The 12,128-nt window shown below is 52.3% G+C and overlaps 1 protein-coding gene across 6 annotated transcripts in view; it reads right to left on the reverse strand.

Moving 5' to 3' along the window:
• Positions 1–30: 30 nt before the first annotated feature.
• Positions 31–12,128, reverse strand: part of cngb1a (cyclic nucleotide gated channel subunit beta 1a) — a 14,610-nt gene continuing 2,512 nt past the window's right edge. The window contains exons 6-31 of one of the 6 annotated variants that reach the window (XM_077562759.1): positions 11,991–12,063; positions 11,814–11,874; positions 11,697–11,721; positions 10,903–10,982; positions 10,674–10,756; positions 10,464–10,601; positions 10,343–10,384; positions 10,102–10,192; positions 9,989–10,031; positions 9,192–9,297; positions 8,486–8,581; positions 8,263–8,411; positions 7,882–8,088; positions 7,231–7,439; positions 7,086–7,136; positions 6,714–6,800; positions 6,569–6,633; positions 6,391–6,513; positions 4,071–4,212; positions 3,830–3,989; positions 3,638–3,735; positions 3,459–3,542; positions 3,260–3,378; positions 2,128–2,274; positions 1,875–2,058; positions 31–811 (exon numbers count right to left, since the gene is read on the reverse strand). In XM_077562759.1, the coding sequence (XP_077418885.1) occupies positions 650–811; positions 1,875–2,058; positions 2,128–2,274; positions 3,260–3,378; positions 3,459–3,542; positions 3,638–3,735; positions 3,830–3,989; positions 4,071–4,212; positions 6,391–6,513; positions 6,569–6,633; positions 6,714–6,800; positions 7,086–7,136; positions 7,231–7,439; positions 7,882–8,088; positions 8,263–8,411; positions 8,486–8,581; positions 9,192–9,297; positions 9,989–10,031; positions 10,102–10,192; positions 10,343–10,384; positions 10,464–10,601; positions 10,674–10,756; positions 10,903–10,982; positions 11,697–11,721; positions 11,814–11,874; positions 11,991–12,063 (2,825 nt within the window). In that variant the 3' untranslated portion in view covers positions 31–649. Of the gene's footprint in view, positions 812–1,874; positions 2,059–2,127; positions 2,275–3,259; positions 3,379–3,458; positions 3,543–3,637; positions 3,736–3,829; positions 3,990–4,070; positions 4,213–6,390; positions 6,514–6,568; positions 6,634–6,713; positions 6,801–7,085; positions 7,137–7,230; positions 7,440–7,881; positions 8,089–8,262; positions 8,412–8,485; positions 8,582–9,191; positions 9,301–9,988; positions 10,032–10,101; positions 10,196–10,342; positions 10,385–10,463; positions 10,602–10,673; positions 10,757–10,902; positions 10,983–11,696; positions 11,722–11,813; positions 11,875–11,990; positions 12,064–12,128 lie in introns of all 6 variants that reach the window. The other 5 variants (XM_077562758.1, XM_077562757.1, XM_077562756.1 and 2 more) reach the window with 5 other exon arrangements.

Consider the following 12,128-nt stretch of genomic DNA (forward strand, 5'->3'; position numbering starts at 1 on the left):
TGGGTTTAGGGAAGAAACAACATCTATACATATTATATATAATATTTATTGGTAATGAAGGATTTCCATGATTGCAGTTGACGTGGCCTACACATAACGAGTTAATCGAGTCCAATTTTTATAATCAAAGAAAAGTCTCAAAGGGCTGCACAAACTCATAGATGACAAATATCACATGCCCTGATCTGAAACGGTCCAAAAGGGCAAGTGCAATTCTGAAAAAAAAAGGAAAATAAATACATAAAAACCCTTAAGAAGGGACCACAATTATGCAATATCCATCATTTTCCCAACCGCTTATTGGGGGGATTATTGTTTGTTGTCAACAACGGCGACATCTGGTGGCTTAAGAGAGTTATCGCAGTTCATGGCGGTATTTGAGAATTTACGAACTCCCGAGAATCCATCTTGTGTCGAGCCGGCTCATTTTCACTGATCCGAACCACCAATCACAATGAGGCTTCCAGGAAGTTGATTGCACATCAAACACACAAAGAATCTGCAGATCCGCATCCAAATTGCTCTGCTTTTCAGCTTGGCCGTTTATTGTCTAACGTGTTGAAGACGCTACAATAGCAACATGACATCACGTTGTTTGTAAACAATTGGCATGTTGACATCAACAATCTGGAAGGAATTTGGAAGCCTTTTATTTGCCGTTTTTCTTCACCGGCTCCTCCTCTGCTCCATCTACTTCCGCCGCTTTGCCAGAGAGAAGCTCCTCCCCTTCTGTCGGTGACGTCATGGTGATGACCAATAAGCTGGCCGCAGACGGGGCCGCCGAGCCGTGATGCCAAGGAGAGGGCGGAGCCTGCAAGTGCAAAAACAATAGCATGTAGATGGTGGATGTGGTGGATTTTGAGCCAGCTCGGATGGATGGATGGATGGATGATGGATGGATGAATGAATGAATGATGGATGGATGGATGATGGATGGATGGTGGATGATGGATGGATCAATGATGGATGAATGATGGATGGATGCGAGCTCCCCGCGGGCCACTTTGACAGCTGATAGTTTTAATTGTGTCTTATTTCAAATAAAGAACTCCTGCAGCGAGTGAGTGCTATCCAAGCAATGGTCACTTCCTCCTTCCCCCCCTTGCGGCTTTGGGGAAGGCCAAGTCGGCCAAGTCGGCCAATTGCCAATATTGCCAGCAACATGACAAAAAAAACGTATTATTATTATTTTTAAAATATTGGGGGGGGGACTTGATAGCATTTATCATCCTAACTTGAAAGGGGACATCAACCATAAAATCTGCTGTCGCATTTCAAAGGTTTGGTATCTTGTAGTTTTCTCAGATGTACAAAAGATTTCTTGTCAAATATCGGTTGCATCTTCTTGCTGAGGCCGAGAAGCGACAAAGAAAACGGGGCTGTTTTTTTTTTTTTTTTTACGGTGGCCATTTGTCAATGCTCCGGCGTACTTTTAAGGTTAGCATAGCAGGAGGCGTCCGTTTTTCTTGGATTGGATTCAATTGAACGAAATGTTTGCCTTTCAAGGTTGCTGGTTGAAGAGAATTTTCAAGTGTGTCAAGATAAATCCAATCGATTGCCTGATTCCAGTCAACAAGTGCAAGAAAATTGCAATTTTGATGACATGGATTTTGAAATTGGTTGGCGTGTTTTTTTTCTTGCAACTGCAGTGGGATAAAGGGATGCTAAGTGTTTGTTTTTTTATACGCTCACCGTGCTGGCAATTCGGAATCTTTGATTCGTTTCCTACTCCCGAATGGAAAGCACAGATTGGACTTTTGTTGCAATTGATAGTCCACGATTGAAAAATGCCCTTGCGGTGATTAGCTCGCAGGAAATGTGCGAGACGAGGAGCTCTGTCGTTAAAAGAAGCGGCAGCAAATCCAAAATGGCACCTGCTCGCGAGTCTGCTCGTAGCTCTTGTTGAGTTTGGCGAAGGTTCCCGCCATTCCCGCCTGGGCCGTCGCCTTCACGGCCGCCTGGAACATTTTGGGCGTGCCGGGTCGGAGTGGAATGACCTGCGCAGCGTCTTTGCCGCCTCCCTTTTCCTCCGGTTTCTTGTCTTTGGTCAGCATGGTCCTGAAGGACAAGACGGAAGGCACGTGAGGACGACGAGGCGCTCGCCGGAGGGAGGCTTTGCTGGCTTACTTGGCCTTCTTGCGGAGAAGTTTCTGGGACTCTGGATAGTGGACCAGGATCTCCGCCAGGTCCTTCTTGTCCAGAATGAACAGGTTGGCGAATCCGTGCGCCTTCACGTTGGCGGTGCGCCGGTTCCCTCCGCCCCCTGCCAACAAACTGACCAATGGGAGAGCACAAGGTTGGCACCCCCGCATGTACTTCCTGTTTACGTCAACCTCTACTTCCTGTCCACATCTACAGCCAATTATTTCCTGTCCACGTGCACTTTTACTTCCCGTTGATGTCTTTGTCGGTGAATGTCAACGTTTGCCGCTTTTGGCTCCTCGATGTGGTTTTCACGCCAGCCGCCAAAGTATGGCATGGTAGAGAATCGCAGGACGTCCCACAGAGGGGCCAAAATCAAGGAAACGGGAACTTTTTGAGCTCTTTAGATAGTAAACGGATCAGGACCTACATTGCAAGTCTTTCAATCGTTGCTTATTATACTTGAAGTATCACACGATTTGCGTTGGACATCAATCGTTCGTGTCTGTGCCGGTTGTCACTCGTCCAGATCCTCCGCAAAGGTGAGCGGCTTCTTCGGGTCCACAATCGGCGGCTTATTTATCTATTTTCGTTACCTCATTGAGGGATGCTCACCTTTAAACGTGAAGCCTCGCATGAATACACAAAGTGAGGTCTGCCTGGAGCAGGTCTACGTCCTGCCGTCCGTCCGTGCCAGTCCGGACCGTCAATGACGCAAGGACGGAAGCGGCCACACCTCTCTTTATTTGCATATGAAGAAGAACGGACATTCTCTTAAGATGTCCAAATTGTGGATGGAGCGCTACGACGAAGAGGACAACGTCCGGACGTCAATCAATTGTTGTTTTGCCACAGGACGTGCACGCGACTGATTGGACATTCCACGACACGGCGCCGAGCAACGGCAACAACTTCATCCCATTGGTGACCACAAACCGAGGGATAAATAGAGGAAGTCCACAAGCACAATTTCAAACGGAAGAAGCCTTTGGGATTCAAGATGGATTCGGCCAAGGTGGACGTCCTGTTGACGTCTCGCGACACGCACGTACGTGCGCGTGCTGCGAATGTGTCCGGTCTGCAGTCGAGCGTCCGCGCGGTCGTCGCTACGACTCACCTGATCTCGCCAAACACCGAACCTGCTCGGATGGTGACAAAAACGGTCCGAAGGTCCGGACCGCCCACCACTTGGACCTCGCCCTGCTTGATGATGTACATTTCCCTGCCGATCTCACCCTGCATCGCACACAAACGCGCACGCACGCGTTACACACGTTGATCGACACACACACGGACGAGCGGCGGTGGACGCTGACCTTCTTACACACGAAGTCTCCTGGCAGGTAGACCACAGATTTGAGTCTCGTCAGCATGTCAAACACCATCTGACGGTCACAACCCTGGCGCGCGCACAGCACACGTCGGATCAATGCTTGCGGTCGACACGAGTGTGCGCGTGCGCGCGCACGTGCCTGTGATGTTGGCAGACACTGACCTGGAAGAGCGCCACCTTGCTGACGATGGAGTAGTTGACGTCCACGGCCATGTCCAGTCTCATCTTGGCCGGAAGCTGCAACAGCAACTCTTGCTCGTCTACGTAACGCAACGGTAAACACGCACGCACGCACTCAATGTGACACACTCCAAAAGTGAGGCGCGCACGTGCATGCGATTGGCGGTCAGTTACCCAGCATGCCTTGGCTCTTCCACGTGTACTCGTACCAGGTCTTGATGCGGTTGCGGACGGTCTTGGGAATGTCGTACGAGTTCATGTATTTGGCGGTGCCGTCCACGCAGGCCCGGTAGTAGTTCTCGCCGGCCGTGGCCGCCCCCACCACGTCCCTCATCTGGAAGATAGCGCCAAGGCTCGGAGTGAGGGTCCGGCCGGGTCTGGGGGAGGCGGCGGGGGACGCTCGGCCTCAACCCACCTGTCCAATCATGATGGAGAAAGCGAAGACGCCCACAAAATAGTTGATGAGCTGGAAGCAGATCTCGAAGACGGTGGTCGGGTCCGGAAGGCCGCCGATGGTGATCAACGTCTTCACCGCGAAGTAGTAACAGCGGATGTAACTGCACACACAGGGAGGTCAAGCTACAAGCTAACAGAATCGATGCTAACAAGCTACATGCTAACAGCGGATGGAAAGGCACACGCAGGGAGGTCAAGCTACAAGCTAACAGAATGGATGCTAACAAGCTACATGCTAACAGTGGATGGAAAGGCACACGCAGGGAGGTCAAGCTACAAGCTAACAGAATCGATGCTAACAAGCTACATGCTAACAGTGGATGGAAAGGCACACGCAGGGAGGTCAAGCTACAAGCTAACAGAATCGATGCTAACAAGCTACATGCTAACAGCAGATGTAACTGCACACGCAGGGAGGTCAAGCTACAAGCTAACAGAATCGATGCTAACAAGCTACATGCTAACAGTGGATGGAAAGGCACACGCAGGGAGGTCAAGCTACAAGCTAACAGAATGGATGCTAACAAGCTACATGCTAACAGTGGATGGAAAGGCACACGCAGGGAGGTCAAGCTACAAGCTAACAGAATGGATGCTAACAAGCTACATGCTAACAGTGGATGGAAAGGCACACGCAGGGACGTCAAGCTACAAGCTAACAGAATGGATGCTAACAAGCTACATGCTAACAGTGGATGGAAAGGCACACGCAGGGAGGTCAAGCTACAAGCTAACAGAATCGATGCTAACAAGCTACATGCTAACAGTGGATGGAAAGGCACACGCAGGGAGGTCAAGCTACAAGCTAACAGAATGGATGCTAACAAGCTACATGCTAACAGTGGATGGAAAGGCACACGCAGGGAGGTCAAGCTACAAGCTAACAGAATGGATGCTAACAAGCTACATGCTAACAGTGGATGGAAAGGCACACGCAGGGAGGTCAAGCTACAAGCTAACAGAATCGATGCTAACAAGCTACATGCTAACAGCAGATGTAACTGCACACGCAGGGAGGTCAAGCTACAAGCTAACAGAATCGATGCTAACAAGCTACATGCTAACAGTGGATGGAAAGGCACACGCAGGGAGGTCAAGCTACAAGCTAACAGAATGGATGCTAACAAGCTACATGCTAACAGTGGATGGAAAGGCACACGCAGGGAGGTCATGCTACAAGCTAACAGAATGGATGCTAACAAGCTACATGCTAACAGTGGATGGAAAGGCACACGCAGGGACGTCAAGCTACAAGCTAACAGAATGGATGCTAACAAGCTACATGCTAACAGTGGATGGAAAGGCACACGCAGGGAGGTCAAGCTACAAGCTAACAGAATCGATGCTAACAAGCTACATGCTAACAGTGGATGGAAAGGCACACGCAGGGAGGTCAAGCTACAAGCTAACAGAATCGATGCTAACAAGCTACATGCTAACAGTGGATGGAAAGGCACACGCAGGGAGGTCAAGCTACAAGCTAACAGAATGGATGCTAACAAGCTACATGCTAACAGTGGATGGAAAGGCACACGCAGGGAGGTCAAGCTACAAGCTAACAGAATGGATGCTAACAAGCTACATGCTAACAGTGGATGGAAAGGCACACGCAGGGAGGTCAAGCTACAAGCTAACAGAATCGATGCTAACAAGCTACATGCTAACAGTGGATGGAAAGGCACACGCAGGGACGTCAAGCTACAAGCTAACAGAATGGATGCTAACAAGCTACATGCTAACAGTGGATGGAAAGGCACACGCAGGGAGGTCAAGCTACAAGCTAACAGAATCGATGCTAACAAGCTACATGCTAACAGTGGATGGAAAGGCACACGCAGGGAGGTCAAGCTACAAGCTAACAGAATGGATGCTAACAAGCTACATGCTAACAGTGGATGGAAAGGCACACGCAGGGAGGTCAAGCTACAAGCTAACAGAATCGATGCTAACAAGCTACATGCTAACAGTGGATGGAAAGGCACACGCAGGGACGTCAAGCTACAAGCTAACAGAATCGATGCTAACAAGCTACATGCTAACAGTGGATGGAAAGGCACACGCAGGGACGTCAAGCTACAAGCTAACAGAATGGATGCTAACAAGCTACATGCTAACAGTGGATGGAAAGGCACACGCAGGGAGGTCAAGCTACAAGCTAACAGAATCGATGCTAACAAGCTACATGCTAACAGTGGATGGAAAGGCACACGCAGGGACGTCAAGCTACACGCTAACAGGTAAGACAAGCCGGGTACTCCAGGCAGTTCTTATCTCCTTACGCGTTGCCTTTCCCGTCGTAGACCCACTTGGTCGACGCCAAGCCTTGGTAGTCGGAGCCCCAGTAGAAGAGGCACGCGTTGATGTGCAGAGAGTAGAGCAGGTAGGAGGAGGTCCGGATCACCCTGGCGCAAGCCCCATTTTAGTCCGGCTCCACACACCACAAGCCACCTGGCTTACCTGTAGATGTAGGCCTTCTTCATCACCGCTTCCATTCTGTCGTTGAACTCGAAGAAAACGTGGTACTGAGAGAGACAGCGGTCACGTCAATCACTTCAGTCTGCGCTCAGACCGGACCACATGAAAAACGCCGTCAAAACGCAACCTTGAGCAGACGAGGAAATCGGAGCAGGGACGTGACTCCCGTCCAGTAGTAGAAGATCTCCAAGGGAAACAGACTGATGACGTCCATCTGCAGAGGGCAGCAAACCAATCAACCTAGACTGGCCTAGCCTGTCTCTGTATGGGGGCTGGACTAGTTTTAAAGTGAGTCCATAGCTGTCGATTTGTTTGAGACTGGGCCATGGATGAGCCACACAAAGTTTGTAATATTTCTTGAGACGTGTCCTAGTCTGCTTCTAAGGGGACGCTAGCGGATCACTAGAATGCCTCCCAATGTTTTCTAGATGGACGCTTAAGTGATTCCAGCTTGTCTCTAGAATTCCTCTTGAAATGTGGCGGTGGTGGTAGAACGTACCTTGAACCTCTCGGTGCTCAGGTAGTTTTCCTGCATTGCTTTTTTATCGCACTGAAACACAACGTTACGGATGCAGTAAGGGGCGGAAGCAGAAGACACAGGAAGTAGACAAAACAAGAAGACACATTTGTCTTTGGTCCCTGACCACGATATCTCCCCCGCGGACAAACTGTAGGCGGGGCTGGAAGACCAGGATGTCCGCGATGTAAATGAGGTCGCAGGTGTAGTCAACCAGGAGCCACAGGTGGAGGTTCTCCGCCGTCTGGTAGGGAAAGGCCCAGCGGACGGGTATCAACCAAACGTTCCAGTTCCAGGCCGCGACCACCAAGAACAGCCACAGCACGTAGACCAGGTCTGCAAGCCCACACGGCAACGTGTCACCAGGAGGCCTCCGACTCAAAAAACATTGACGGGTGAGCGACTCCATGCTTGAGGGGAAACCGCCGCAGTCTTGCGTGAACATTTTTCGATGTCTCCCTCCTCCGACACAGCTGAGGGTCGTTATCAAGCTTCTCCGGAAGTTGCTGATCATTTGAATCACCTCTTTTGGAGGGAGACATCGAAAACCCGCAGGACTGGGTCTCTCCACGACCAGGGTTGCCGAGCCCAGTTGTAGACCAATCGGCGGGTGATGGAGACCTGTCACGGATTGGACCTCGAGTGCTTCGAGTTTGTCTTTCGAATCTCTGGGGCTTGTTCTAAAGTGGATCTGGCTTGCTTGCCAGTGCCTCAAACATGGTTTTGGACACCTAGAAAGGCGCTTCTAACCTGTTTGTGGAAGATGCGTGATACAAACCGGTGAAGGGGTCGATGCTGGAGGGGAAGCGGAACTCCAGGATGCCTCGGAGCCATTTGGGCATGGTCGCAAGTTTGGGAATTTGAACAGGATGTCCCAGAAGATGAAAGAGTAATACGCCTTCTTCCTCTTCTTCCTTCCCGGCGATGGGGGCTTCGATCTTGTCGTCTCCAGGTGGGGGTGGGGGAGGTGGCGCTCTGCTGGGAGCTGAAGTAACATGACAAGGTCAACAGTTGATCGCTGTGTAGTCCCTTGGGGGATTTGTAGCGAGGATAAATAAAAGTCGACTCAAAATGCTTTTGTAGCGACCAGTGAGAAGGGAACGCGTTTGCCAACACAGCCAAGGTCAGTTGTCATGGCGACGCTGACGTTCAGACTTACAGGCAGCGGGACTTTCCTGCTCCGACTCGTCTGGATCAACCAGACGGTCTTTGTGGCGTTCCGTCCGGCCTTTAAAGAGCCGTACCAGCTGGACCAGGCGGTCCTGGACCACCACGCTTCCGACGCTCGCCGCTGAGGCCGGACGGACGCTGACAAACGACAAACGGGACGTGAGGGTTAGGGTTAGGGACCAAGCGTTCTGCTGCATGAGGCTTCTACTCACTCTGCGGTCAGCAGGTCACCTTGACTGGACCAGGACTTGAGTCCTACCCTCAGCGAATCCTCGTCGTGCTCGCCCACGGAGAGATCTTCGGTCCCGCTGGCACAAGACCAAAAGGAAGACGTCTACATGATATCGCGCTTCATTTTTTTACTACTGCAATTTCTTGAGAATAACTCGCATTTGTGTCTTACATGCAGCCTGAAAGTTGTCTTTCAAAAGCTGATTTTTCTGGGTACTTTTTCTGTCATACACCCCCACCCCCACCCCCCACCCTCACCCCGACCCCATCCAGATTTACTGATTGATATCCAAGCTCAAAAATTGCTTGGCTGGGATTTCTTGTGTTCAGACACTTCAAATGCTTTCTTGTGTGAAAGGAAGTCGTCTAACTTTGCGGACAGTTTGGGTTTGTCAACACCCGAGCTTTGGGCCGACCAAACGGGATCTTGCAAACGCAAACAATTGCAGAATGTCGCCGATTTGCAACGATGTTGACAGAGTGGCGAGAAAAACTGGTTGTCATGTGGGACGCCACTTTGAGCCAAAACACCACATCCAGTAAAGAGCTTCTTTCATTGACTTTTTGTGACCTCGGTCCTTTTTCAGGACCGATCCACTTACAGGCCATCGTGATTCTTGGTGAGCAACAAAAATGCTCGAACTTTTGGGGTCTCTTTTGTTGCGTGTGGCCGCCATTGAAGGTCACCTGAGGTTTGACAGGGCGGGATCGCCGACGGTCAGCATGGGGGCGCGGCACGGTGGCGTGATCATCTCCGGGAGGGCCACGCCTATTCCCGCCTCCAGCCGCTGAGCTGCTGGAGCGCACAAAAGACAACGTGACGTGGCCGCGGTTGGAGGGTCAACGCAGGGTCAACGTAGACCGCCAATCAATTCCCCGTAACGGTTGCCTGAGCATTCGCCGACGGGGAAACAAAAGCAAACGTGTTGTTTGGCCGGCGAGCCCTTGCGAAAAGCCGTCAAAGGGCTTGAGCGACGATGTCCACCTTCCGCCCCACTTTGAAGTTTCAACGGCGAGGAAAATGTTGCGAGAGTTCCACTGAGGCGCGACGCCCGTCGCCACTGGCAACATTTCAACTGATTTGGACGTTGGAAAAATGTCTTTTCCACGGTCACGGCGGCGACGCAGTCTTAAGGCTAGCATGTTAGCATCACTTTTAAATGATAGCATTGTTTGACTTGTTCACCTTCCGCTCCGCATGAGTTTGGTGTGTTCCAGATGCTCACACCCGCGGACACGCACACACGCTGGCGACCCTTGCTGACATTTGTGACAAGACTCAATGGGCGCACATTGTGACATCACTTCCTCTTTCTGCTCATTCGCTTTGTTGACATTTTTCCCAAGTCGTTATTTGAGTTCCGGGGCCCCGATCGATTGAATGTGGCCCCAGAAGCCAAATGCGCTTGACGGCCGTTTGTTTGTTTGCGGTTGCGTTTGAGACGGGACGGAAGCGTGCCGGAGCTGCCGCCGTTTGTCGTCACCTTCGTCTGCAACTTCTTCTTCTTCGTCCGCTCCAGCTGCAACCTGAAAGTCCAACCAGCTCACGTCAGTCGGACGGGACCAGGTGCGAGAGCAGGATGCAGGGTGACGTCACCTGATTGTCTCGCGGGCTGGCCGAACTCTGGGAAAGGCCGCCGACTTCCGGTGGCCCGGCTGAGCTTTGAGCGCCACCTTCAGGCAGGCACCTGCTGAACAGCAGCGGGATGTGACGGTAGTGAAAATCCACTCCCGTGTCACCCTCCAACACAAGCAGGAGATCTCGGTCCCTTGCATGGCTCGGGATCGAGTTCTTGGAGTTGATGTCGGGAATGCGTGCAGACGAGAAGCAAACTCACTCGGGCTCGTCCTCGTTTTCCTCCTCCGGGATGTTGGGAAGTCTGCGGGGCACGCAAGACAGAAGGGACGGATGATGCGTCACCGCCACGGACGCGGTGACGCGGGCGCGAGGCCACTCACTGCTCGTCGGACTCGGGCAGACGTTGGATGTCAAAGGAGGCGGAGTGTTCCACCTCCAGCTGTCGGACGGCTTCCCGCGCCGCCCTCCTGGCCGCGTCCTCCGCCACGCGGGCGGCCTCCAGACGCTGCTGCCGCAGTCTGCTCCCGTCACGTCACCATGGGTCAGAGTGAGGCGCAATTCAAAGACGTAAAGGCGGCGCGAGAACCGACCTTCCCTCCATGTGAGCCAGAAGCGCCTCGCCGGTATCCTTCTTGATGTTCTCCATCAGCGGAATCCAACGCGCATCGTCACCCTGCAACGCAGACAGGACGGCTGCAAACGTATTCCAAGTGATTTGAGGCAAGACCACAAAGACATCATGGAGGCATTTGAAGAGCGCAAGATGGCGGCTCAATATGGCGAGCATCCCTACCGGACGGCAGACTGCGGCAGTCTCACCTTGTCCCCGTCCTTCTCGTTGGTGTCTTTTGCTGCCGGCTGAAGCTCTAAGACTTGCGGCTGGCTTTTCTCGCCAAGGGCTAAAAGTCACAAAGACGTGAAGAGCATGTGAGAGGCTTTAGGAAAGTCCCGCTTTGTTGTGAGGATGCACCTTGATGGATACCCTATAGCTAGCTTCTGGGTTTTCAATGTCCCCCCGGCCCCGTTTGTGGTTGAACACGCCCCCGTTTGTCAGCGTTTGTTCTCGCGCCTCTCCCAGTACGAGACGGCGCCGGCGCTTGGAAGGCGCCGCCAAGAACAGCTTCTGTCGCTCTCCTTTTCCACTCTGGACTCCAAGCAGTGGAGGCAGACGGCCGACCGTATTGAGTCTGGCTTCTGCTGGAGGTTTCGTCCCAAGACCGAGTAGCAGAATTTCCTTTCCGGCGCTGCCTGATGGACGCTTGCTCATGTGAACTTGGGCTGCTCGGTTCAGACGGCAAGTGAGGCGTGTTGTCTGCACCGACAGAACTCGGATGACCTTGGCCAGGGCTAACCATGCTCGCTAGGTACTTCGTTTGTTGCCCAGCTCGCCGCAAACTGGGCTCGTTCGCCGCTTCATGCACGTTGTGGCCTCAGTCTGGGAAAGGTGCCGTCTCAATCCCTTTTGCTAAATGCTCGACAACGCTACTTGCAGCAGCTACGGCAGCCTCTCACTCAAAAAGCTTTGCTGGGTTGCGCTCATTGCGCAGACGCTACAAGCCGCTAGCTAGCGCATGCGAGATTGGCAAAAAACTGCAGGTTCAAGTTCCACTTACTCTCCTGAACGTCACCGTTCGCTTCCTGCGTCGACACAAAGGACTCGTTTATTGGCGGCCGCACGGCAGACGGCGAGTGTTTTTGACGTCACGGAGCGCCAACCGCGGCACGCTCACCTGCTCGTGCGTCGGCTGGGGCAACATGCGCCCCAGGCTGCCGGCGATCCATCCCATAATACTGCAAAGAGGAGATGGCGGCGTTCCGTGGTGACATCGTTGCACGCGCACGCACGCTTCACCGCGTCTAACAAAACAGTTTGATTTGATTGACAGCCGTTTGTGCAAGAAACTCACCCTGGTGGGAGGGGCCGGTTGTCCGGGGCGGCGAGATGCGTGGACTCCGCCTCCTCCAGCGGGATGCGCACGACTGAGCCAGGAAACGGCAGAAAGACAAAAAGACATTTCTCAACGTGCTTACTTGTCCCTTCTTGA

This window comes from Vanacampus margaritifer, chromosome 4 (genome assembly GCF_051991255.1).
Source record: "Vanacampus margaritifer isolate UIUO_Vmar chromosome 4, RoL_Vmar_1.0, whole genome shotgun sequence".
Lineage (NCBI taxonomy): Eukaryota > Metazoa > Chordata > Actinopteri > Syngnathiformes > Syngnathidae > Vanacampus > Vanacampus margaritifer.